This window comes from Glossina fuscipes, unplaced genomic scaffold (assembly GCF_014805625.2).
Source record: "Glossina fuscipes isolate IAEA_lab_2018 unplaced genomic scaffold, Yale_Gfus_2 224, whole genome shotgun sequence".
NCBI lineage: Eukaryota > Metazoa > Arthropoda > Insecta > Diptera > Glossinidae > Glossina > Glossina fuscipes.
The window spans coordinates 234,551-259,154 of NW_023998567.1; the positions used below are offsets into that span (position 1 = coordinate 234,551).

The following is a 24,604-nucleotide window of genomic DNA, read 5'->3' on the forward strand; positions in this document are numbered from 1 at the left end:
AAAGTCCTTCAGGGATGACGACTAACAGCTCGCCAGTACATCCCCGATCCGTAGGGTCAGTTGTCCTACAAAGTCCTTCAGGGATGACGACTAACAGCTAGCCAGTACATCCTCTATCCGTAGATTCAGTTGTCCTAAAAAGTCCTTCAGGGATGACGACTAACAGCTAGCCAGTACATCCCCTATCCGTAGAGTCAAAAAAAAAGTTGACTTGTCAAATTGTCCGTACACACTTACCTTAGGGGGCTATGACACAAATTGAAAGATTCCGTGTGATGAGATGCTCTTTTATAGCCGACGTCTCGCTCGCTTGTGCCATTACCAAAATGTACATGCTTAGTTTAGGTTGGCTTCGACGTGTTTGACGCAACCTTAGTTGCGACTTGCCTGAAATACTTACACATAACTTAATGCCAACTTACGTCTATCTTAACATGCACTCAGGTACCAAATCGCGTGATTTATTCACCGTTAGGTGTGTGAGTGCTATGTTTCTTAACCTGTGTGTACAATACTTAGCTTACGTTTATGTGGAGTAAGGGTATATTCTGTTTATGTGTGTTTATCCATGTTTGCATATGTGTGTTTACATGTTTGCTATGTGTGATCCTACGCCTTTGTACATTTTTATGCATTTTCTACCTATTGCATTGTCATATGTTCATATGTGCTATACATTTTTATATCTAAGTGTTTATCCCTGTGTATATGTTTTTGTATGGCCTAACAGTAATATACATTTCGACCCTACTCTATATGGTTTTCTACCAGTTTCGTACAGATTCTAAACATATTTTATATTCGTGTGTGTGTCCACATACTGTAGTGATTTTCTACAGTTTATATACAGATTCCAGACAGCTTTTTAAACTCGTGTGAGTGTTCATATATTATAATGATCTTATACAGATTTTATGCAGATTCTGTATATGTTTTATGCTCAAATGTGTGTTCTTGTATTGTACTGATTTTATACATTTTAACCCTTTTATACATATTTTCTGCTCGTGTGTGTGTATTTATACAGTCTTTGTGTAATATTTAAGTTTTGCCGTTTATGCGGTTAACGGTTCCTTACCTTACGCTAGGGTCAGAGGCGGCTGATCGTGTGCCCTACCCAGAGGTATTTAGGTTTTCGCGCGGACGGAGGAACTGGACTGAATGTTGCTAGGGTCTAGGGGTAGACGTTTGAGTAGACGGACCGGTTATTAGTAGTTAGTTAAACCAATTTATGCAATTATATTAAGTATTGTATAATAATAACAACCTAATCACAATAAACAAATATATGTAAAACGCGTTATTTCGTTGCGTTGTGGTTGATTGGAACTAAGCAAGTGCAATTGCGCTGTTAATCCTTATATTCCTTCTTTTAATATTATATGGCCGTCAGGATGGTTTGCCGGAAGCATAAACCATTCCACTGCACTACGCGGTAAGTGTGGAATCATGCTGTTATCAGAAAGATAGCAAAGGTGAAGAATATTTAATAAACATATATAATAAGTGGAACGAGTAATTGTTCTGCAGTTTTATAGAAATAAGCGGATTATTTCGGAACTTGCTGACGGTGTTTTTGTGATTACTAGTGGCTGCTTTGTACCACCAGCTTGTTTCTACTACTTCGACATGTATTAAAACTTTCAATGTATTCCCTTATGGCGTCGAATAATATTTTTAGGTTTATTTTTTAAATCTTTTTCTTACTTCTAGAAGCCCGTTGAGGATTTTGTGGTTTAATTAGTTTAATGTTTGTTGCTCACCATGTATTCCTATATAAAGAAAAGCAGAGAAAGAGAGAGAGGAGTACATATATGGGGTTAATCTTTATTTAATTAATTTTCCTTTCTACTAATGCTTTGAGTACCATTTACATAGATTTAATAATCTTTAAAATTCAATTCATTTAGGTTCTATGACAACTTTTCCAAAATCGCATTATCATTGTGTGAATACTTATTGCATCGTACGCGTTTACAGTTAAATTTTTCACCGTTTCCATTTGGTTGTAAAAAAGCGGTTTGCTCCCTTACTGAAATCATAGCTAAGCCAAAAAGTACATATTATTTCTATTGCTTAAATAGATGTCTACGCTTAATAATTCCATTTCTAATGTTTATATACCTACCTTAATCTTTTCTAACTTATTAAATTATATATGCTCGCATTGCGTTAGCATGGCCTTGTTTACAAATACGTTTTGTTAACCCTTTACTTATGTGTTCGCTGTTTTTCATATATATATATATTTCTGTTTATAAACAAGTGTTTCTTTTTTATGTAAATAAACCTTTGCAAGGTACGTTGAATTGTTAACACGAATCCATACACACCTTTTCGTTATAAGCGCAGTTTCACCAGTCTTGTCTTGTCACCAGGTAGAGAACTTTAATCTCTTGTTACCGAGCAGAACGCTATCATTTTCTGTATTAGGCACACATGTATGCATACTTCAACAAATGTCCAGCATACGGGTTGTTTCATTTTTATTTTGCCTTAATGAAGCACTCCACGCAATCACTGCGTTAAGCGTTGTGTGTGGTTATGACTTGTTAAAATAAAGTTGACCGTATGTACTTGAGTGTAGTTAACATGTAGTTTGCGTTATGCGTAAACGCGAGTTTTTGGCAAACTTTTAAAATTTGTGCAGGTGTTGTTTTGACAAATAAAACACAACACACACACTGACGTGTCGAACAAGATTATATGGTTTTATATGATGTGGAAAATAACCGAAAGGAAGAATAAATTAAATAAAATTAAAAGTTAAACTAAACTAAATAAATTGCAAAACCGAAAAAAATATATAAATGAGTACCATAGAGGAAGTATCGCGTCGCTTGCAAAATAGCCCAGAAAATCGGTATTATTAACTGCGTCGGATATCCGCCCTTTCCGATATGTACACAATAACCACCTCCTTAATAAAAATAATGTCATATTGTTACGAAAATGGCATATTTGATGATTCGAGTTTTATGAAAATTGGTGGATCTTCTAAGAAATGAAATTCTAAGAATAAGAAATGGAGAACCAAGTTCACATTCGTTGCGCGTTGCCTGCATAACGCAGCTGGCGACTAGAGAAAAGGTTAACAACGAAAGGCAGAAGATTTAGCGGGAAAACGGAACTAAAATGTGGCGGTGAACTTATGCAATGGTAACTTGTTTGTATAAGCAAAATAATTGGGGTAGGCAAAATTAGTCGAGAGAATCGAATCAAGAGAGTTAAATTGCAATATTCGAACGGACAAGACCAGAATGGGAATTGAAGTGTGTAATACAGCACTGGGGTTAAATGATGGAACTACCGGGTTAGCCCAGCTATATTTACAAAATAAATTGCAAATAATTTAAACCTATCGCGATCACTAATGGCGTGATGTCCCATTAGCAGTCCCACACTCCGTCGGTATTGTTCCCCTGGCCGTTAAGTCGCCGTCCGTGTTTATAGCAACACGCATACACACTCTCTTACTTACTCTATCTTCACGAAGTCTTCTCTTCTTCTACTCTTTCAATTTATTTTTATATTTTTACGTTACACTATTGTCATTTATTGTTTTGCAATAAAAAAAAATTCAAAACTTACTAGAAAGTGTACATGGATTAGCTCTGCATCATAAAATTATACATGCTGTAAAAAAAGAAGTAAGGACAAATTAACTTATCTTTTCATATAAGAAAATAATAGAATATGTTCAATGTCTCTTCCTTTCTCTTCCGCCTTTCATTTGGCATTTAAATATGTTTAATATCTTTCACATCAGACATACGTCTTACGGGTTTATATACATATATAGTCGCTGTTGTTTGTACGGTTACATTTTTTCTTTGGTTTTGCTTGGCCTGCTTAAAATTGTACAATTTAGGTTTATAGTACAGTTTGTTGACTTTACTTAACTTCAATTACATTCTTCAATATTTATTTATATAAATGTGTGGATTTCGTTAACGTTTAAATCAACAAATTTCAATGTAAAAATTCTATTAAATTAATGTACTTTAATTTATTTTTCAATACTTTGGTGCTTTTATGTACTTTTAATTATTCCCCAATATTTCTACTGTTTTTAATGTAATTTAATTTATATTTCACTACTTTTACTGTTTTCAATGTACCTTTACTTAATTTTCAATTTTCATATCTATTGTTGGCATCACATATCCGTTTTGATTCTTTGTGGAGCGACAAGGCGTTTTTCTCATTCTTCTAAGCAGACTGACTGTCTCATTCTCACGTCATTATTTTTTCTCGTAATCGTAACACAAGGTATCTGCTTTGAAACAACAAAATTCACCTTTATGCTATTTAGACGGCATTTGAAGTTTGTTCTCTTCTCATAGTTCTCTTTTTAAATTGCGCATTAGCGCAGAGAAATATGGAAAGAAATGCTGATCAACGGAACTGTGTTATATTATGAAACACTACTCTCTTCTAAAGAGCAGAGAAGACGTCACCCGACTGAAACCCCCTAAACGTATATACGCGGACGTTGCATGCGTTGTGGATATAAGTTTCCGCAAATAAATTGTAAATTGATCTCCAAAGAATTATAAATAAAACCTATATCACCTTAAAAACCGCAATTCAACGGTACGAAGTTAATTTCAAAAAGGAACTGAATAACAGCCACAAAGTGACGACGGAGCGATCTACGTTACAATATTATTATACTCTACCTATTTTAGACGTATATTACAATAAGTACCTCCTCAATCCTTTCTTTATTATTATCATCCTTATTTTATCGATCATAATATTTAACTTTGTAAATATCCACTTTCGGTTTAATTATTATATTACTCATTCCTGCGTTATTTATGCGCTAAGGAACGCTTATGTGTGCTCCACAATTTTGGTTGTGATAGTATATAAACTGCTATAAAGCGCATGTATTTTCAAATGGTCGAAGACGTTATTTTAGTAACGTCATATCTGGGTCATTCGTTTTAATGATCGTCTCCCTTTGCTTCTAAGTTATGTTGTACGTTATTCTCGCTTTTCGGCAATAAGATGAATTATAGTAGACCAATTCGGGAAAACCGAAAATATTGCCACGACGGTAATAACTGCGAGAGTATTTCGCTGCGATTACAAGGGAAAAATAGGAAAGAAAGGGCGTCGAGGGTCATTTCGGCTAGATAGTAGCCACGGCGTAGTTATTATTTATTTAATATAACGCAACTAATATCCAACGTAGCTATGCAGTAACTATAAGAGCGATAAATCTGTAACTAGCAATTTAGGGTTGTAAGTAAGCGGTAGGTAGAAACATTGACAGATATAAACGAAAGGATGAAATAAAGAGTGTAAGTTAACATCGGCGGTAGTTCTCTTCTCAACTGTTGTAACGTGGAGGGCGGCGAGCTTCATTCGCGTAATTACAAGGTATCCAGGTACCACGTTATTACTTTCGGCCGCTGCTCACATTGACAAAATTAGCAAGTAATGCTTCCAACTAGCTAATATCCTGAGAATCATTCGTAGTATTTCAGGGGTTTGCGATGCTTTTTGTACACCCAAAGTATATCTCGTGTACTGGAATAAGCTTGATCACTTATATTGGATATTTCATCTGAGGATCCTTTGAAATTATGCAGAATTCAATGGAAATGTCTTCTCTAGCTCTTGGCGTCAAGAATTCCATTCACACACAACAGATGATAAACGTTATATCTCTACTCGAAAGGTTTACTTTACTCGTCAATTTCGTCTCCAATAAAACTCTATCTAATGATAGTCACCCGGCTTTATCTTTCATTTACGACCTTCTATCGTGTAATTTTCCTCATTTATTTTTTGAAATCTTCGCTGACAAATTCAATAATTACAAAATTCTGAAGGCTGTTACACATAACTTATTCAAAATTCCTTTTGAATTGCACAGTTTCCAACCGGTAATCAAATTTCTGCCTGTGAAAGAATCCACAGTTATTGCTGCAGAATTTCTCTAATTTCGTTTATGCGAAATGGATACATTTGCCACTCACCTTTATTGATGGACGTAAGTCTGAATTTGTAGGCTGCAGTGTCTAGTTCCCAAATATTAACAATGAAGCTTATTTATCAACTCACCCATGCAGCTCTATATTTTCGGCGGACCTTCGAAGTGGTATTGAAAGTGGCAAAAACAGGCTGAAGGACACGCCTACAGTCCCACCTGAACTGAACACATCTTGGTTTTTCAAAAGGAATAAAAAATTTAATTTTTGCTCGTTACTCATAAACTACAGCAAATAAATCTGCAATAATTTGAAGTGAGTGCATGTTCTATGGGCGATGCTGCAGCATCTGTACGAAAAGAGGAAAAATGGACTTCGCCCACCCTATAATATAGTGCGATAATAATCTTTTTTTCAATCCCTTTACAAGGTGCAGAAACAAGCTTCAAAAACTCTATCAAGTATATAAATTCTTACAAATTTATTAAAAAATTTGAAGGTGGCCTAGACTGATCAAAGGACATGGCTACAACGTCCACACGCCCGTGCCACAAAAACTGTGAACAACTTCGCTTTCCGCGTGTTTTGCTTGTTGTTCTTAAAGTACATAGCACACACCATATAAATTTCCATTTTTATTTTGAGAATAGGAAAATTAGCGGCCAATAATATTGAGTATACAAATTTACTTCCTCCCTTTTTTACTCGTTATGATTAAATAGGAAATTTCTGAAAATCCAAAACAAACTGGAAATTGCTGCGTATAAATTTAAGAAATATCATATGTGATTGATGCCGTTCTAGGAAAAAACCCTTATTTCGCATTTCGCACCTATACAAAAAGTTGAGAAGATCAGCTACTAAAGAGGAGACAAATGGACAGTCGAACAAGTGACGCTTATTGAAAACGCTTATAACAAACTTAAACTCTTTTGCTTACTTAACCTTTTTACAAATTTATTACTCGAGCAGCGGGAATTATATAACATTAGCTACTTTTTTTAGCTGACACCGATTTAAAACATCTCCGAGAAGATCGCTTCCTTTTACGATTTTTAAGAGTTTGTAAATATTATCCGGAAACTGCCGCTGAATTGGTGAGCGATAGAAATAATCAATGCTTTTCGCTTGAACTTCAATTAATTCGTAATTAATAATTTAATTCAGTTTAGGTGAAACACTATTTTTCCTTTAAAGTCAAACATGCTAACATATTCCAGGATCTTGCGCCGACATAACGTATGTGTAGCCTTTAAAAATCATGATCAACATAATCGTCGTATAGTAGTCTTGCGTTTGGGCAGTAAGTAAATCAAATAAAAATAGCGACATTTTCTTTAAGAGCATAAAAAAAATTTTTTTTGGATCCTTAAACAAAATTGGAAACATAAAGAGGTGGCCTTGGATGAAATTTTCAAGGCTGCTGTTTTATACGTTAAGGTAGCTGTGGCAGAAGAAGAATCTCAAATTAACGGCGCCGTCGCTATATTTGATATGGACGGTTTAAGTTTGCAACAAACTTGGCAATTTACACCAGCTTTTGCTAAACGTCTTATCGATTAGCTTCAGGATTCTATACCATTACGAGTTAAAGCTATACGTATTGTTAACTAACCGAAAATCTTTAATCGCTATTCAAACAATTTTTGCGCGAAAAATTAACTTCACGTATAATATTCCATGGTACAGATCGTAAATCACTCCACAATTACATGTCGCCAGAATGCCTACCACCTGAATGCGGTGGAGCGAGTACAGAATCCTTGGTCGATGCTTACAACTAGTATGACTTAATGCTGACATTGGAAAATGAATACAAAGCGATTAATTCGTACGGTTACAGGAAGTAAAGTTTTCCATCACAAATTGTCACGAATTATACTCTTGCCTTTTGTTTTCTTTTTGTTTTATTTAATTAGAGGATAATGTTTGTAAATTTTTACATCTTATTTTTATCATCTTCAATGAATTACAATATTTGCTCAAGTAATATTTACAAAGACATGCAATATTTTTAACTAAAATCGACGTCAACTTAAATCAATACTTTCGAAAAACCATAGTGCCTTCGCCAGATAACAAATATTTCAAATAAGTTTTTTATTTCTGTAGAGAGAGCTATTGTGCCATCATTTTGTTTCTAAAAAATTATCACAAATTGAAATTCCTCAGGGCATGTGCATACATGCGTAATAAATTTTTCCAATACGCTCATAAGTCTTTCGTAAAAATTAATTATAATTGCGCCTCCGCAATGTAGTTTTACCCATTAAGTTTATTATTTGTTATAAAAGATTATAATTAATGTATATTGTAATAAAAAAGTTATTTCTGTTGTGGTACCGAGTGCAGTACGGATGTTGTATATATGAATGATATTTAGTTTATTTTTACTATTCGGTGTACCGCGGTTTAGCCCTATGCTGCTCGGCTTCTGTGCGCCAAGTCTAACCGTCTCATGGAGTGCCAATGAAGCTCGGCAAGAGACGTTCCCTAACTTTGAACTTGGGCGGATTTAACGCCTTGTACTTTCAGCGAGTTAAACGCTTGATTGAATTGTTTGATAGCAATTAATTTTATTCAATTCTTACCTGGCTATTTATACACAAATTATTACACTAAATTATTCTAACGTAAACAGATAGTAATTGTGTTGATTAGGGCGCCTGGCATCGTATTGCATTACGAAATGCAATACCCAGCCAGTTGAAGTGCGACAAAATTTTTGTTTTACTTTTTTTGTTACAGAATTATGCAAATTTAGCATAATTCTGTCGCACTTTAAAGTGGATGCATACGACGGTATGCGATCACACTACAATATACTTAGAAGCGAAAGAATAAAAATATATATTTTTTTACATTCTGGTTTAGCTTTATAAAAGTTATAAAGAAATAAGCGCCGTGTGTTAAATATTGAAGGGTTTTTTGCATTAATTTAAAGATTTATGTAAATCTTATTTCTAATAAAAAGGAAAGACAATTTTTAATTAAGCTTAAGAGCAAAGAAAACGCAAAAGAAAGATTGTATGCAGTCACTTTAAAAGCAAATACGAGCACACCGCCGGAGGCATATTTGACTTTTTAAGTTACCTTCCTGTTATACGTTAGAAAAAGGCCCACAATCTTAGAAGTTCATATCTATTCTTCACCGTGTCGTAAAAGTTAAGCAAGTTAAAGAAGTTTCTGATTACCGAAACGTGCTACAGACATTCCTATAAATTCACATAATATTTTTAAAATTCTATCTTCTAAGACAAAAAAAACATGTAAGAAAATTAAATTCGGTCGCGAACGAATCTTTGACGCCTATCACCATTATCCTAAAAAAGACAATAAACGTAAAAGTACTAAATTTTCATGATCTTTAATATGGAGAGGGTGCAGCTGATTTTTTCTATTTTCAAAATAAAAGTTGTTGTCGCATAGGCGTGTCCTTTGAAATGTACGGGTCACTTTCAAATTCTTTTGCGAATTTGTAGACGGTATCTTCACTTTCGTTAACGGGAGAATGTTTACCACATATACTACGCAGGTTGGTGGGCGTACAGATAGACACACGAATATGTTTGGATGCATTCCAAATTTGAAACTGGCGAAGAATTTACATATTTTATGCGGTGTTTCTGTACGTTATAAAGGTATTGAAAAAAATTAAATTTTTATACACTATTATATTCGGCAGGCGAGGTCAACTTTCTCCATTTTTGTAGAAATACTGTAGAAATTTAAAGCCGGTAGCTTCACTTTTATCGCAACGAAAATATTGCAGACGTTACACTAACGGACAGACGCAGATGCTTAAGTCGATCCAGAATTCGATGCTGATCAAGAATGTGCATACTTTGTGGGATCTCTGATACTTCCTTCTGGGTATTGTAAACGTTCTGGAAAAATAAATATACCCCTCATCCTTCGGTGATGGGTATAGGAAATATAGGAACCTGATTTACAAATTATGGACGAAAGTTTTTTTTTTCGACATTGCCTAATATTTTGTACGCAGTTGATTCGATTTTAGAGCTATTTCTTAAATATGATCTATAGAACACGTAGCAATTACATAGATTTCTAGACCTTCCTATGGAGACCTTTAAAGGATTTGGAACAACAAGTTAACACAATCTTTTCTTCTTTTATTATTATTGGCTTTATTATAATATCTTTCAGTATTATTCTTCTTGAGTCACGGGTCAATGTGTGGATAGTGATTATTTGATTCTATTAAGTCAATCATCACAGTTCAAGAGCTATTATATGCGTTTACGGATTGACAAATGACAGTGTACGGAATTCGGTCAAAAACACATGGAGAAAAACGTCAGACAAATATACGAATAGACATGGTTGTGGGGGCGAGGGGATATTAAATATGGAGCAATATAACTGATGTATAGATATTGTGACGAAATATACGCAAAAAAGGTATGAATCGTTCAATTAAAGAAAGATAGATGGTTTTTGGAACCATTGATGCCCTTAAGATACTTTTAAAATAAGATAATGGGACTGTGTTTGGTTAATTACTTTAACCAATTAATTGACCAGCACCCCATTACTTGCGTGTATAAATATTATTTTTGCATAAACGGAAGTTGTGGTTGTTAGCATTCGTCGCCGATTTTTAATGCTCACGGCTAAGAGAGTCAACAGAGGATACCGAAACGAACGCTTAGCATTAAGACGAACGTAAAAGTTTTCGATACAAAAATTAATAATAAAAAAGTTTCAATGGCGCAGTTTCAGTTGCAGATTCTGTGTTATGGTATATGCTCTAGCAATTTTCGTAATAAAAATAAAAGTGCTAAATAATTTTAAGTTACCTGTTGCAAAACTTGAAATCATCAGCATTCGCATTCTTCTTTATTAATTCATTGTGACTAAATTTTGTCTTACCTTTTAAAGGCTTTAACTTTTCTCCTTACTTTGTAATGAACTTCCTCGGTTATACAGTGTTACTCCATTTGTGTAGTTGGTTTGTTCACATGGTTGTCTTCCTTTCAAATCGGAATGATGTTTTCTTCACATTTAGTCGTTTAATTTTCGCCCTTAATGTTTTATTTAGGTTTGTATCCACTAAGAAGGAATGAGAATAATCCCATTTTGTCGAAACGTTTGCATCAGGAATGAAGCTTTAAGAATCCTATAACGTAAACACATTCTTTATTAGCATTAAATTCTCAATTGACCTAAGGATGTCCATCTTGCTGTGAGAAACCTACTATCTGTCGCAAAAACTAAAGCATCGGTTTCAATTTTGACAAAAACGTTGGAAAATCATATTCGCACGGTGACTTAACGAACCAACAAATAGACATGGACTACCTAACAGGAGAAGAATACCGACGCACCATTGGACTGTTATGTGACGTCACGCCATTAGTAATTGCGATAGGTTTAAATAATTTGTAATTTATTTTGTACATGTAGCTGGGATAGCCACGCGGAAAAAAGTGTAGCTCCAGCTCTGTAATATGTCGTAGTGCTCTCTCTTTCAGTTACTCTCTTTCATGTCCAGAGACAGGGAAATGACAGAAAGGTCTAACATATCGTTTAAAATTCAAACTAGAACTATAACGGGCTTTTTGTGCTTTAGTAACACTGCTAATTAGCAGCCATTCGACAGCTTGATCTGCCATTTTCATTCTTTTCATTGGCGAAGATCCTATTAATAGTTTTTTGATGTGACATTGTATTCTCTCAAACGTTTATAAAAAAAAAAAAAAAAACGATATCTATGCGAATACGCTTTGTCACTTTGATTGGAATGAGAAAAGAAAAGCACAAAATCTTAAATTCTACATTGTGATTCTTTCCACAAATTAAGTTCTCCATTGTGATTCTTTCCACAAATTAAGTTCTACATTCTTCATAACGTTTATATGTCGATAAGTAAATTTTCATTGAAATTTTCGAAGCGTTTGGTGGACATAAAATATAGAATTCATCGATTTTTCAAAATAAACTACGAAAAGTAAACAAATTCAGCCTACGGTATCAGTGTCTGCTTTGCAAACGTTTTAGAGAAAGCGACGTTAAATAAAGAAACTAATAACAGAATTTTTGCCTACACAAAGAATGATCCCGTCATAACGCATAACTTTCAAATATCTACAGAAAAGCACCAGAAATTTTCTGCTTGTGTTGGTGTTGATTCGCAAAAATTTTGGAAGATAGTTTTGTTTCTGTTCTGCATACACGTTCTTACAATAGTATGCAGATGTAATGTTCGCTCCGAAGAGAACCGCTGACTGACAAAAAAAGAGATTATTCAAAGCATTTTTATTTATTGAATATTGTTTTATTTTGTAATATCGACAAAATTTTCAGGGTGATATCATCCTGCGCCCTAATAATTAAAATAACATAGAAAATATTAAGAAGAAGTGTAAAAAAAGAATTTGCAAACACGTGGATAATTTCTTTACAAAATAAAAAGTAGTAAATATTAAGTTTTTTTTTGGTTATTAAGTTGTTAATGTCATGTAAGAAGTGGACCTCATTGAAAAAGCCACCGTTATCTAGGCCCGAATTAGACGTTGTTGAAAGTGTGGGTTTTGAATTAATGACACCGTAACACGACACAGATAATTTTAATACAAACATTAAATTCATTGCGATATTAAAGGAAATTTTTATATTTCTAATCAAAGGCTGCTGCTATACCGTTACTTTTGTCACGCAAAGATGTTTCTGCGGAGGCTGTAACTGGCACAGAAAAACATTAACCTTTTTAGTGCCTTTATTGGAAACGTTAAGTCGCTGTGGACTCCTAAAGAAATCGGAGCTATAATTATCTCACCCACAAGAGAATTGGCTTTACAAATTTCGGAGGTATTGCCAGTCTTTTTGACTCATGAGCAGTTAAAGCATTTACGTCAAAAATTTATAATAGGTGGAGGCAGCATAGAAGAGGATATAAAATCTGTACAGAATGAGGAGCCAACCACATCAACCAATCAGCATCTTTACCATAAAGATTTAAATTGGTGGGAACGTTTCATCGTTTTTTCAAATAAGGTAAAAAATTACTGGACTTGAATAGTTATACTGTTATTGTTCTTAGCAAGTTTGTTGCATCGCTTAAATGGTACCGTCAGCTCGCTTCCTTTGGTACTCTCTGTTTGCGAACTTGGCCAGTCTTTGCGGCTTAGCTGGCGTGTGATCTTTTGATATCCTTAAAGCAATTAAAAAAATCGATAATGTACACCATGCAACTTTAATATCTATTTGTGGACCATATCAATGCCCGGAATGCGGAAAATTTTGCAGAGATCGCCGAGCTCTAACCAATCATCAGGTGTTAAAAGCATACTTTGGTGTTTCAGACATAGCTACAACGTATTGATGTAAGATGTCAAATGGATTGTCAGTCTTTTAACAGCTACTTAATTTTCCATACGTACTGAATTATTTATACCTAATTTTTATTAAAATTATGCAGAAACTTAAATGTATGATAGACGTATGAGACGCTTTCAAGCATTGTAATCGCAGGTTTTTGCTATACGGAACAATAACTGAAATGTAGTGACTTTGAAGGATCGGGTGGAGCATGTACGTGCTTTTGACCGCCGCAATATTATTATTAAAAAAATGAATTGTAATACTTTGTTTTTTATATTTTGATATTATTTGATATTTATAATAAAAATAATTTGTAAAACAAATATAGTCTATGGAATCTTAAATATTCGAAATTATTCGATTTCTTTTTGATACATGCAACAAAGGTCCTTTAGATATTATTCATTTATTGGTTATTCTAGAAATAAGGAACAATTTTTTAGGAAATTCTATATATGAAAGGTCAGGCTAGATTTGGAGAGACAACTTTCAAGTTCTAAGGTTGGTATGCCATCTTCCAGGAAGGTGGCACATCTATACTCTAACACTATTTGAGAGAGAAATTGGAGTCCTTTTATTTGCGATTAGAGCATTGGAAAAGTTGCTGTCAGAAGAGTATTCGCACCACACTTTTCCAAAGTGATTAGAAATCTCATCTGTCAGTTAAAGTTCCATTGGGATTGCAAATGGCAGAAATTTCGTTCAGATTTGAAGTCCCATCGAGTCTGTTGATTTTGCTCCAGACAATTTTCGTTGATGTATAGCTGTGAATTTTTTTCGAAAAAAGTTCGAAACTAAGTTACTTTGAATAATTCCTCCCTGAATAGAACACTAGCCTTTTTATACACCAACAAATGATCATGATCAGGAAATCTTTTAAAGCGGTGCCACAGATCCATTTTGTTTTGCCTCCATAACGAAAACGTGTTGTTCCACCAACGAAGCCTAGCTCGTTTAAAAGAGCTGTTGGATTGAGGAATAGAGAGATGAGCAGCCGTGAGAATCGCTTTAGACATAATGGCAGCATCATGGTTGCAGTTCCCATTAAATGGCTTTGAATTCAGGAATGAATTGGCCTGATCCAATCCGCCTTATTTAGGAGGAATTTGGCCTGTTTTGCTGGAGTAACAACGGACATTGAAAGTTTAAGATCGATTATGATTGGAAAGTAATCAGTACTATTCAAATCATCAGAAATAGACCAGGAAACCAAAAGAAGAAGTGAGGGAGAGCAACATGTTAAATCAATATGTGAAAAGGTGTGATGAGTTGAAAAGTGCTTTGGTTTTCTAGCATTTAAAATGAATGAAGGCCTTTTCTAAAACAGTACCACAGGTGATGTTCACTGTAGAGTCCAATATGGTATTCCAGCTATTAAAGTCGCCGCATATAATTAATGGAGGGGAAAGTACGGAGAATAAATTGTAGAGTTCTTGCTGAGAGAACGATTGCGAAGGTGAAATATAAAACAAAAGCACTGTAAATTTTATGTTTAAGATTATTTGTATCACTACGGCTTGTATGTACGAGCATAATATACTTAGCTGGTTGCGTACATTTGTAATGCAACGAGTGAACGCGCGTCAATAATTTGAAATTGAAGGTTAATTAAGGGATAAAAGATTGGTTTCTTTACAACTAGTAATTTGTTGACTAGAGTTGAGAGCTGGTGATTCGGGGAAATTTAGTTTATTAGATTTTGGGATACGTGCTGTTGTTTTAATTTTTTCAATATTTGCTGTTGCTTTGGTTTTTTCAATATTATCTTTGGCGGGTGATGGAACTGGTTTCGCAGTAAAATTTTTGGTTGGTGGTAGAACAGGTTTTTCATTGGGAGGAGTTAGAGTTAAAGGCTTATTAGGCTCGATTAGCGACGCAACAGTAGCGAGGTATTACTTTTGCCAATTCCTTGGGCTACAAATGGATTTATTTCCCGGTATTAGCGTCGCTCTTCACCCATGCTACAGTAATTTTCTGTTTTGATTTTTAGAATTTCAAGCATCTGTACAAAATGTGGGCATTGTTTGTCCAACGCCGAGTGTTGATCATTGCAATTTATGCAGAAACTACGTGTACAGCTTTCAGCATGTGGAGGAAGACCACAATTGAATAAAAATCAATCAGCAACATAAAAAATTGAACAAAAATCAATGAGCAACATGAAAAATTGCATAAAAATCAATCAACAACATAAAAAATTGAACAAAAATCAATCAGCAACATAAAAAATTGCACAAAAATCGACGAAAATTGAATAAAAATCAATAAGCAAAATGAAAAATTGAACAAAAATCAATGAGCAACATAAAAAATTGAATAATAATCAATCAGCAACATAAAAAATTGCATAAAAATCAATGAGCAACATGAAAAATTGCACAAAAATCAATGAGCAACATAAAAAATTCAACAAAAATCAATGAGCAACATGAAAAATTGCATAAAAATCAATCAGCAACATAAAAAATTGCATAAAAATCAATGAGCAACATAAAATATTCAACAAAAATCATGAGCAACATGAAAAATTGCATAAAAATCAATCAGCAACATAAGAAATTGAACACAAATCAATCAGCAACATAAAAAATTGAACAAAAATCAAAGAGCAACATAAAAAATTGAGTAAAAATCAATCAGCAACATAAAAAATTGAATAAAAATTTTTTGCCGTATGACCTAGGCGTTAGCAGTTTTTGCACTTTTTGTTTTGGGAAATTGTTACGCTAGCACCAATTGAAAAAATAACAATATATTTTTTGTCAATAGATGGAAGTGATATCACTGATTGGCAACACCGAAAAGTCAGAATTTTTAATTTTTCTTCTTTGGGAGGATGTGTCAGGTAATAGATGAAATCTAATCGATGTTTTATCTGGCGGCCCCGAGCCCCGGGAGTTGTCTACTATTTAGTTATTTGGTAAATAACCACTCACTTGAAAAAGTTTGGAAACTGCTGAGGATAATGTCAAATGTTTTCAATTTTTTATTTCTTTTTTTTTTTTTTTTTGATTTTTTTTTGTTATATTTTGCGGAAACACGTATGGTATCTACAATAATCAGTTTAAGCAAAAAACACCGAAAAGACACGAGCTAAATACACAAAAAATATCGAAACAATCAAAAAATCGCAGACGAAGTAAAAACACCAAAGATAATTATAATTTTTAAATTTCAATAAAGTTTACTGCAAATGATTTCTGTTGACTTTGCCCAATCGTAAATTTTTTTTCCAAGTTGCCTCTATGTTACAGGTGCCGAGAGTCAACACATAAAGTCAAGCTGATTTAGTTTGGTTGCAACATTTCAGCTATGTAGACAACGCGACTTTTAGATTAGTTTGCACTAGTTAGCACTAGTTAGCACTTCTGCCTGATCCAATGCAATCGTTTCATCCTTATATGCTTGAGATTAGATCTTTACTATACAGTCACACGTCGCATACGTTTCGTTTGTATTTTCTCTTAGTTACAAGAATATTCAGGAAAATACCATTGCAAATAATATCGCATCCTTCAAAATCATCACACATTAATGATCTTGCTCTGATGTTTGCTACCGTGAGGGCAATCGACAAGAAACACGCGGCACTTTCTTGGTAAAAGCACTGGAATAGTTCAATTCATGGTCGTTACTTGTACTCTTTATCCTGGCAAATATATATAGCGCACTTTACTTTCGTAAAATTTGAGTTTGTCATGAAACTCTTGAATTTTTTCTTTTCCTCGCCGCCGAGGATTTAAAAAAAATTTTCTTTAGACAAAGAAAAAAAATAAATAAAATAAAAATAAAAATAAAATAAAATGAATGAAATAATAAAAAAAACAAACTAAATGAACGAAAAGGTCTGGTCAGTTTCCGGCTGTGCGTCTGTCGCCAGTGGGTCAGTCGGTCATCGTCTAGCGTCGGCCCTACATGGCCACCATGTGCACGCCCCTACACCTCAGCCACAGCGGTGGCAGCGCACGCTTAGCCACACATGGGTAACAACAAAATCGGATAGCTTAAAGGAAAAGATAACATAACTTACAGTACAAGCAAGGTGGTAGTGTTCGTTTACTTGGTGAATATCACTGCTTTCACTGTCGGCTGCAGCTATCCTAGTGCTCCCGGTAAGCTGTTGCTGTTGTTGTTGCTTCTGCCTTCAATTTTATTACTTCCCTCTGATTCGTTGCTGGTGGTGTAACAAGGTGATGGTGACTGCTTCACTGGCTGCCGAATAAATGTATGCGTAGTAGTTCATGGAGTTACTTCTCTGCATCCATGCCCATAAAAGCGGCGATAAATCTTCAGGACTTTGTTGTAACAAACCAATTAAAAGCCCTTTTTTTGTTTTTCGCATTCATTCATATATTTATTATTCTTTTTTTTTTTTCAAATATCTTATTTTTCGCGAACATCAGTATTTCCTACGTTAATATACTTCGTATTTATAATATTAATGTCAACAACAATAAGTATATTTAATTTTTATCAACTATATATTCCACTGTTCATTGTGGGTTAATGGGTTTTTCCCTTTAGATTTCGTTGTTTTTTTCTTTTGATTACATTCCCAAGTTGGTCTGTTTTAACTCAAACCACACAACGAAATGTTTGAAAGTATTTCTATTTTTATTAACTATAATTTTTTTGTTAACAATAATAAATGGATTCTAATTAATCAATTATATGTGTAAGTGTTCATTGTGTGTTAAGGGTTTTTTTTTTTTTATATTCCCAGCATCACATGGGTTTACGTGTATTATTTGCACAGGCCCTCGCGATAAGCATCTCTAACTAACTTTATATGCGACGGCTGTACCCGTTCTATATGAAAAAAAAATAACGTTCTACATATGCTGTTCTTTGCTTTTCGATAATTTTCTTCCACAATAAGCGCGAACTGAGGCAAAAATGAATCATTTAGTTATTTTAATTAAATCGAAGAATTATGCCAACACCTATGTGATATTAAGACCGTGTCAATCCACAAGCCCTTCATTATCAGTCCTTTTTTTTTCTTTTCAATAATTAGAATGGCCTCTTTTATAATGTTAATCAAAATTATTGTATTTTGTTATAATTTTCGTTTGCTTTTAATTTTAATATTAACTTCTGGCAATATCCGGAAAAATATTTTACGCGAAATGTCCGAAAAAGGTTGACACATGATTTTCTTAAAGTTCGCAAAAAAAAATGGTTCATTATCCTTTTATTTGTTTTAACAAATATGATATTTACATTATTTTCTTTTCTTTTATGCCAGTAAACAAAGACTACCACTGGATAAAAAAACGACAAGAACCGCACTCAGCGAGAGCCTAACTCCGACTTTATTTGCTGCGGGGTGATACGTATATTTCCTTAAAGCCTTCCCCTTTTTTTTTTGTGGCCCTTAACAAAATGTGTCGTTTTCGTTCTGTTTTGTTTTCGATGACGTTTTCTCCTTATAATTAATCAAAACTTTCTTTGGTGCAGAATAAATTTAAAAGTGCAAAATCTTTGCAATTTTCTTAAGGAACACTTGTTTACTTATTTTACTCTAGTTTTTCTTTTGCGATTTATACACTTTTGCCCACTAGAAAATCGATCGTTCTCACTGAAGTCTAACATCTGACTGTTAATGGATAAAGCGCGACAAGAACTGCACTCAGCGAGTGCCTGACTCCGACTGACTTCAACTCAGAATTCTATCCTCTGACTTTAATTTTTGAAACGCAGACAGACTTCTCCTTTTCATTTCATTTCCCTCTTCTTCTTCCTGTTGCTCTCTCTCTATAACGGCTTGCCGTTACTCTCACAAGAGCAAGCATAGATCCCGCAAAATCATACGATTTTGCCTATGCTTGCAAGAGCAAAAGGAAAAAAAGGAGTACCGCAAAATCATACGATTTTGCCTGTACTTGCAAAAGCAAGCAAGGGTACCGCAAAATCATACGATTTTGACTGTACTTGCAAAAGCAAGCAATGGTACCGCAAAATCATACGATTTTGACTGTACTTGCGAATAAGGAGATCAGACAAGAAAAAGAAAATAAAATAATAAACACATATACCGCAAGATCATGCGATTTACTAGCGGTACCACAAAATCGCATGATTTTGTCTAACGGCATGCCGTTATTGCTCCGCTTGCGGTTGACACAGACCGACAGACACCCTACCCAAGGTTTGTTCGCGGCCGTTACAAGTTATTTCATAAGACATCTATATACACACTTGCTCCCATCACAACTCACACTACGAAATTCATTCTGCGTCGTACCATCCCAAAATCATATGGAAAATAAATAAAATCTCAGAACATATCGCATCAAGCGGGCTATTTTCAAAAATGGGCCAAATCCATCAGAGCAGAAGCCCACAGTGGAGCAAAACTGAACGCAACTCGGTTTTTCTTAACAAAAATTGTGGATGTAAGAAGCTTTTTTTCTCAAGAAGAAAGTCATTCATTACTCAGTATTTCATAGATTCGCATAAATTGGAGGACGTCGATTCGATCACAGATTTAGGCGTTCTATTTGACCATAGGTTACGTTTCAACTTGCATACTGAGCTCTCGATGAGCAAAGCTAGATCCGCGTTTGGTTTTATAAAAAGGTGGTCCAAAGGGGTTGATGATCCCTACATTAAGAAAAGGTTTTACATGTGTTTGGTTAGACCCATACTCGAGTATGCCTCAGTTGTGTGGTCTCCTTCATATAGGTGCTACGTAGATTCAATTGAATCTGTTCAAAAGCAATTCTTGCTGTTTGCCCTTAGAAATTTGGGTTGGGATCCCTTTGCCTCTCTTTCTCCCTACGAAAATAGGTTGCTTCTGCTGTCCTTACCGTCTCTTGAGAAACATAGGTTTATTCTTGGAGTTTTCTTTGTAATCAAAGTAATAAATGGGGCTATAGACTCGCCTTCATTACTTGGTGAAATAAGCTTTAATGCCCCTAACCGCTTCTCTAGGCACTTTATCTTGATTAAACTTATTCAATGTAAATACAATTATGAGCTGTTTAACCCGCTCAGAGTTTTTTGCAGAAATCTTAATGATGTCTATCACTTACTCTCATTATCAGACTCTTTAAAGTCTATTAAAGCAATTTTGCTTAATATGCGCGATTTACTTATGTCGCACTTAAACTAATATTTCATTCTTAATATCTCATTTTTTTATATAAAATAATGTTGTGTTGTTAACGTGTCGGTTGTCAAGCTTATGAATGTTTGCAATGGTTCAGGGCTTCACTTGCAACCTGTTCTTATTGCAGATGTGCTTCTACGCTAGCTGTGTACCTGCTTCTTTTTATTTTTTTCTTTTTTTTCTCTCTCTTTTTATTTAGGTATACATGAATTGTTGCTTTTACCTTTTTAATTTATTTTTCAATTACTTTGTTATTATTCTTCTTTTTATCTTCCTTATATATGTATACTAGTTTTTAAAACAATTAATATTGGATTTTCTCTTAAAATGCACTGAATTCGATTGTAATTTTCTTTAGTTGAATTTCATGTGTAACTGGGCAAAATAAATAAATAAGAATAAAATAAATTGCAGCAATGTCTGCTTCGACACTTGCAACAATACAAAGGATAAAATGAGACAACAACAATTTAAAAAAAAAACGGAAACGTAAGCTAACTTTTAGATACATAGTCCTTTTAGATGTAAAAAACGGGAGCTTGTCATAGAGACACTTGGCCTATGGCGTATAAATAATTTTATGAACAAAGATAATATAACATACTGTTATGAAAATCCCAAATCCAGTTAATTACAGCTAAGTGATTTTCCCTAATAATAAATTCCCTAAAGAAGGAAAAACCAAATGAGCATTCGCAGGCGCCTCATGCAGGTACAGGCCGATGAAAACGATTAGAGGAAAAGCAAGCTGGGATTAGAAATAAAACCATAAATTTAGGTATAGTAACAAGCTTGTAAAAATGTATATAAACAGAATATTTGTGAAAGAGAGTTAGTCGGGCAAGAACATTTGAGCTGAGAGTACGGCCAAAATAAATTGTGAATAATCTTACATGTAAGAAATATAATTGTAAACAAATACTTCTACTTTTGTGAAAGACAAAGTAGTAAAATAAAATAACTTTGAAGTGTATTTCTCTTGATCAAAATATCCACGATCCAGTGATACGGACTGTATCTTAGTAAAAGCGAATTTCATAACAATACATTTAAGTACGAAACCAAATCTATTTCCAGATTTCTCAATGAGAAAGATGATCTATGTTTTAAAAATATTCAATCAATTCTTCATAATCAATTTCAAAAACCGGTAGATTCCTTTTAGCATATTTTTTAAACACATTTTTTCACAACTACTTAAATAAAAGATGGTCCAAATTCTTGCCATAGTCTTCATACTTTACAGTCCATGGTTGGTCGTTACAACTAATTTTACATCTTCTTATTGGAATATATTTTATAAAACTGAAATTTAAGAAGTGATCTACAAAAGCTTATCGTTAACATTGCATAAATATTTCACATTTTCGCAGGAAATTTGGTTAGAGGTATGGAGAAGCAGAGAAATTTACGGACTTTAAACCATAACACATGGAATATTGTTCATAGTTATTACTAAATGATGGAATAGTTATTGTCTATGAGTGCAATGTAGTTGTTGTTGTTATTATTTTCTTATGCTTGATATTAATTAACTTTGCTGATGTACATCGCGCATTCATTTTGGTCTACATTTTGGCTGTAGATAATATGGACATGGAAGCTTGTATGTGTGGCCCTGTTGGAGATTATTATATAGAATTCACTTTTATATACTAAATTATACAAAGATAACCCTTCCCATCGTAGTAAAATTTGCATTTTTGTTGCAAAATATTAATCGTCCCCAAGATCAAAGCTTTTTGCCACTTTTTAAATGTTTCATAACTTATACTATATTTATCCCAATTCGACTCGGTAATTCCACGTATCGTACAAGCACCAAGGTCTAAGCTATACATAGCCAAATTTTCCGAAAAAATGAAGGCACCACGTGCATTTCATGAAACAACCAATTTTAATTTAGATTTAATATTTAACTTGCTAAGTTATATTAACATTGCAATTGCATTCTGTTATTATTATTCCTGCAATAATTGGGAGTCGTGGCGTATCAAAAGTCTAAGATTTAAAGATGTTGTTTGTGTATGCTTAAACTGCACAGCACAAACACTTTTCTTGTTGGTTACAGAGAATCAAAGTATAGAGTTTAAGGCGGCTAAGCACGCCTTTACTGCCGTGATGGATACGAAAAACCAGCACGTTCAATAATATGTATAAATACTCAGTAGAAAAGGGGAAAACAATATTCTTTCATAGACAGTAAAGCATTCCAACGGTTAAATTTTGAATTTTTTATTTTGAAGCATTTTATGTCAAATATACGGCTGCATCAACAATTACGTTACTATACAATCCCTGAATTTAATTATTGATTTATGTTTACCTTGAGCTACCGAATAAGGAAATTTTTTCATTCCAATGCACGCCGCTGAATAATTACCCCAGCGATCAACAACTACTACAGCGCCGCTAAAGTTTGAATAATAGTGTGCGATACGTTCGATGCTATATGTAGCAGCATCCTCTGGTGTTTTACCCGAACGTAGCGCCTCTACCGCCAACAAAGAAGGCAAAAAACGCATCATAATATCGCCATCTCCTGTAGCCACAGCAGCCCCTACTTCGTTATCAGCGTATGCTCCCGCACCTGGTATTGGAGAGTCACCTACCCTTCCAGGTATCTTATGTGTAGCTCCGTTTGTAGATGTTCCAGCATATATTTGACCGCGCTGGTTGATTACAATCATTCCTATGGTGTCATGATTTCTTTGATTCATTTTACATTCTAAACGTTTCGTGTTGGAATTTGTAGTCAGCCACTTACTTTGGGGCTTGTAAGGTCCACATCGCTTTTTTGGATCAGGTATAACATTAACCCAAAAGTTTGGTTGACAATTATAGTGTTTCCATTCTAACCACATTGCTTTCGAAGCAGGAGTTGTTAGGGATTCTCGATGCAAGCCCATCATTTCTGCAAAATTGCTGGCTGCATCGCCCACTAATAACGAATGCTCTGTGTGCTCTAAAACAAAACGAGCAGTACGAATTGCTTGTTTGATATGTCGTAAACCAGCTACAGCACCAACATTCATGTTAGAACCGTCTATTATCATACTATCTAAAGTAGTTTCTCCAGATTCATCGGGCGACCCTCCATACCCTACCGAACCATCACACTGCCGATCTTCGCAAGTTGTTACACCATCTACTAAGGCGTCTAAACTTGATTTTCCCGGTTCATGCAAGACTGCCCAGGCCACTTGATTTGCTTCTAGAAACGCCCATGTGTTTAATGCTACGGGCAGCTTTTGTTCTGCGTAGGCTGAACTTAGCAAACAGCAAACAATGCTTATGAACATGACTTTTTGAATTATTTAAATAGTTAGAATCAAAATAAGTAGAGAATTACAGAGAAATTTATTATCCATTAAAATTATGTACGTAAACTGCGTCATATGTCAAAAATTGTCTTACGTCCGTCAAAATAGCAACGAAATTTATAAAAATTACATATGAAACTAAATTATAATGAAACAATGAGCATTAAGCAATTATATTCTCTTAGAAAATATATTCCAAATTTATTATTATACCGATTTGAAACTGATTTTGAATCGATCTAAGCATTCCTGTCCGTCCTAGGTTTTCTATGCATATTTATCGCAATTTTTGAGGTATTTTTTGGTATACAAAGGTGCTTCGGCCCAAGGACGAACCTTACTAAAAATTGTCGTTGCATGAAAAAAAATCCAATTTTTGAAATTCCTTGACAAAAATGGTTAAGTAACATTATTTCGGCATTTTAAATTGATGTACAAAATTTAAATCAGATGATGAAATTCTTTGAAATCGCTCTTTTATAACCGTTCTTAGGAAAACTGAATCTTCACATAGTCAAAAAGTGTGGGTTACAAAATTCGATGGTAAAAATGGAGCCATAATAGTAATTTGACGTAGAAATTAATCCTGCAGAATTTGGATTACTCAGTGCAAAAAAGTCCAATATGATGAAAATTTGTCCATAACAATAATTTGATATATATGTTGCAGTCAACTTATTCTCGTTACACTATTTCACATTAGATCTTTTAGACACTTAGTGGTTTATTTTTTATGAAACGTGGGACCCGAAAATTGGGCGTAATATATTTAAGTTCTACATCCAATTACTATTACAACCAATTTTTATCATAGAATATTAAAAATTACCTGGTTCCTCCAATATTTTTCAAGGGGCTGATTTAATGGCGCAGTG

At 34.2% G+C, this 24,604-nt stretch overlaps 1 protein-coding gene, 2 long non-coding RNA genes and 2 pseudogenes across 4 annotated transcripts; 2 read left to right on the top strand and 3 right to left on the bottom strand.

Annotated features, from left to right (window-relative positions):
• LOC119642482 overlaps positions 1-6,082 on the bottom strand; it is a 10,396-nt pseudogene extending 4,314 nt beyond the window's left edge.
• LOC119642508 lies at positions 1,865-2,641 on the bottom strand. Its single transcript, XR_005248064.1, has 3 exons — positions 2,334-2,641; positions 2,129-2,251; positions 1,865-2,044 (listed from the first exon to the last, which is right to left on the bottom strand). It is a non-coding gene; the product is annotated as an uncharacterized LOC119642508 (long non-coding RNA).
• Positions 6,083-6,820: 738 nt separating the features above from the next.
• Positions 6,821-7,795, top strand: LOC119642483 (annotated as a pseudogene).
• Positions 7,796-12,042: 4,247 nt separating this feature from the next.
• Positions 12,043-13,541, top strand: LOC119642506. Of its 2 annotated transcripts, XR_005248063.1 has the most exons (5): positions 12,043-12,495; positions 12,599-12,779; positions 12,841-12,965; positions 13,046-13,294; positions 13,390-13,540. It is a non-coding gene; the product is annotated as an uncharacterized LOC119642506 (long non-coding RNA). The 2 variants fall into 2 exon arrangements; XR_005248062.1 differs by having other exon boundaries at positions 12,841-13,294; positions 13,390-13,541.
• A 9,089-nt stretch (positions 13,542-22,630) lies between these two features.
• LOC119642504 (putative N(4)-(beta-N-acetylglucosaminyl)-L-asparaginase GA14866) lies at positions 22,631-23,839 on the bottom strand. The gene has a single exon (XM_038041648.1). The coding sequence runs from the start codon at positions 23,706-23,708 to the stop codon at positions 22,686-22,688; it is 1,023 nt and encodes a 340-aa protein (XP_037897576.1). The 5' UTR covers positions 23,709-23,839; the 3' UTR covers positions 22,631-22,685.
• Between the last annotated feature and the right edge of the window lie 765 nt (positions 23,840-24,604).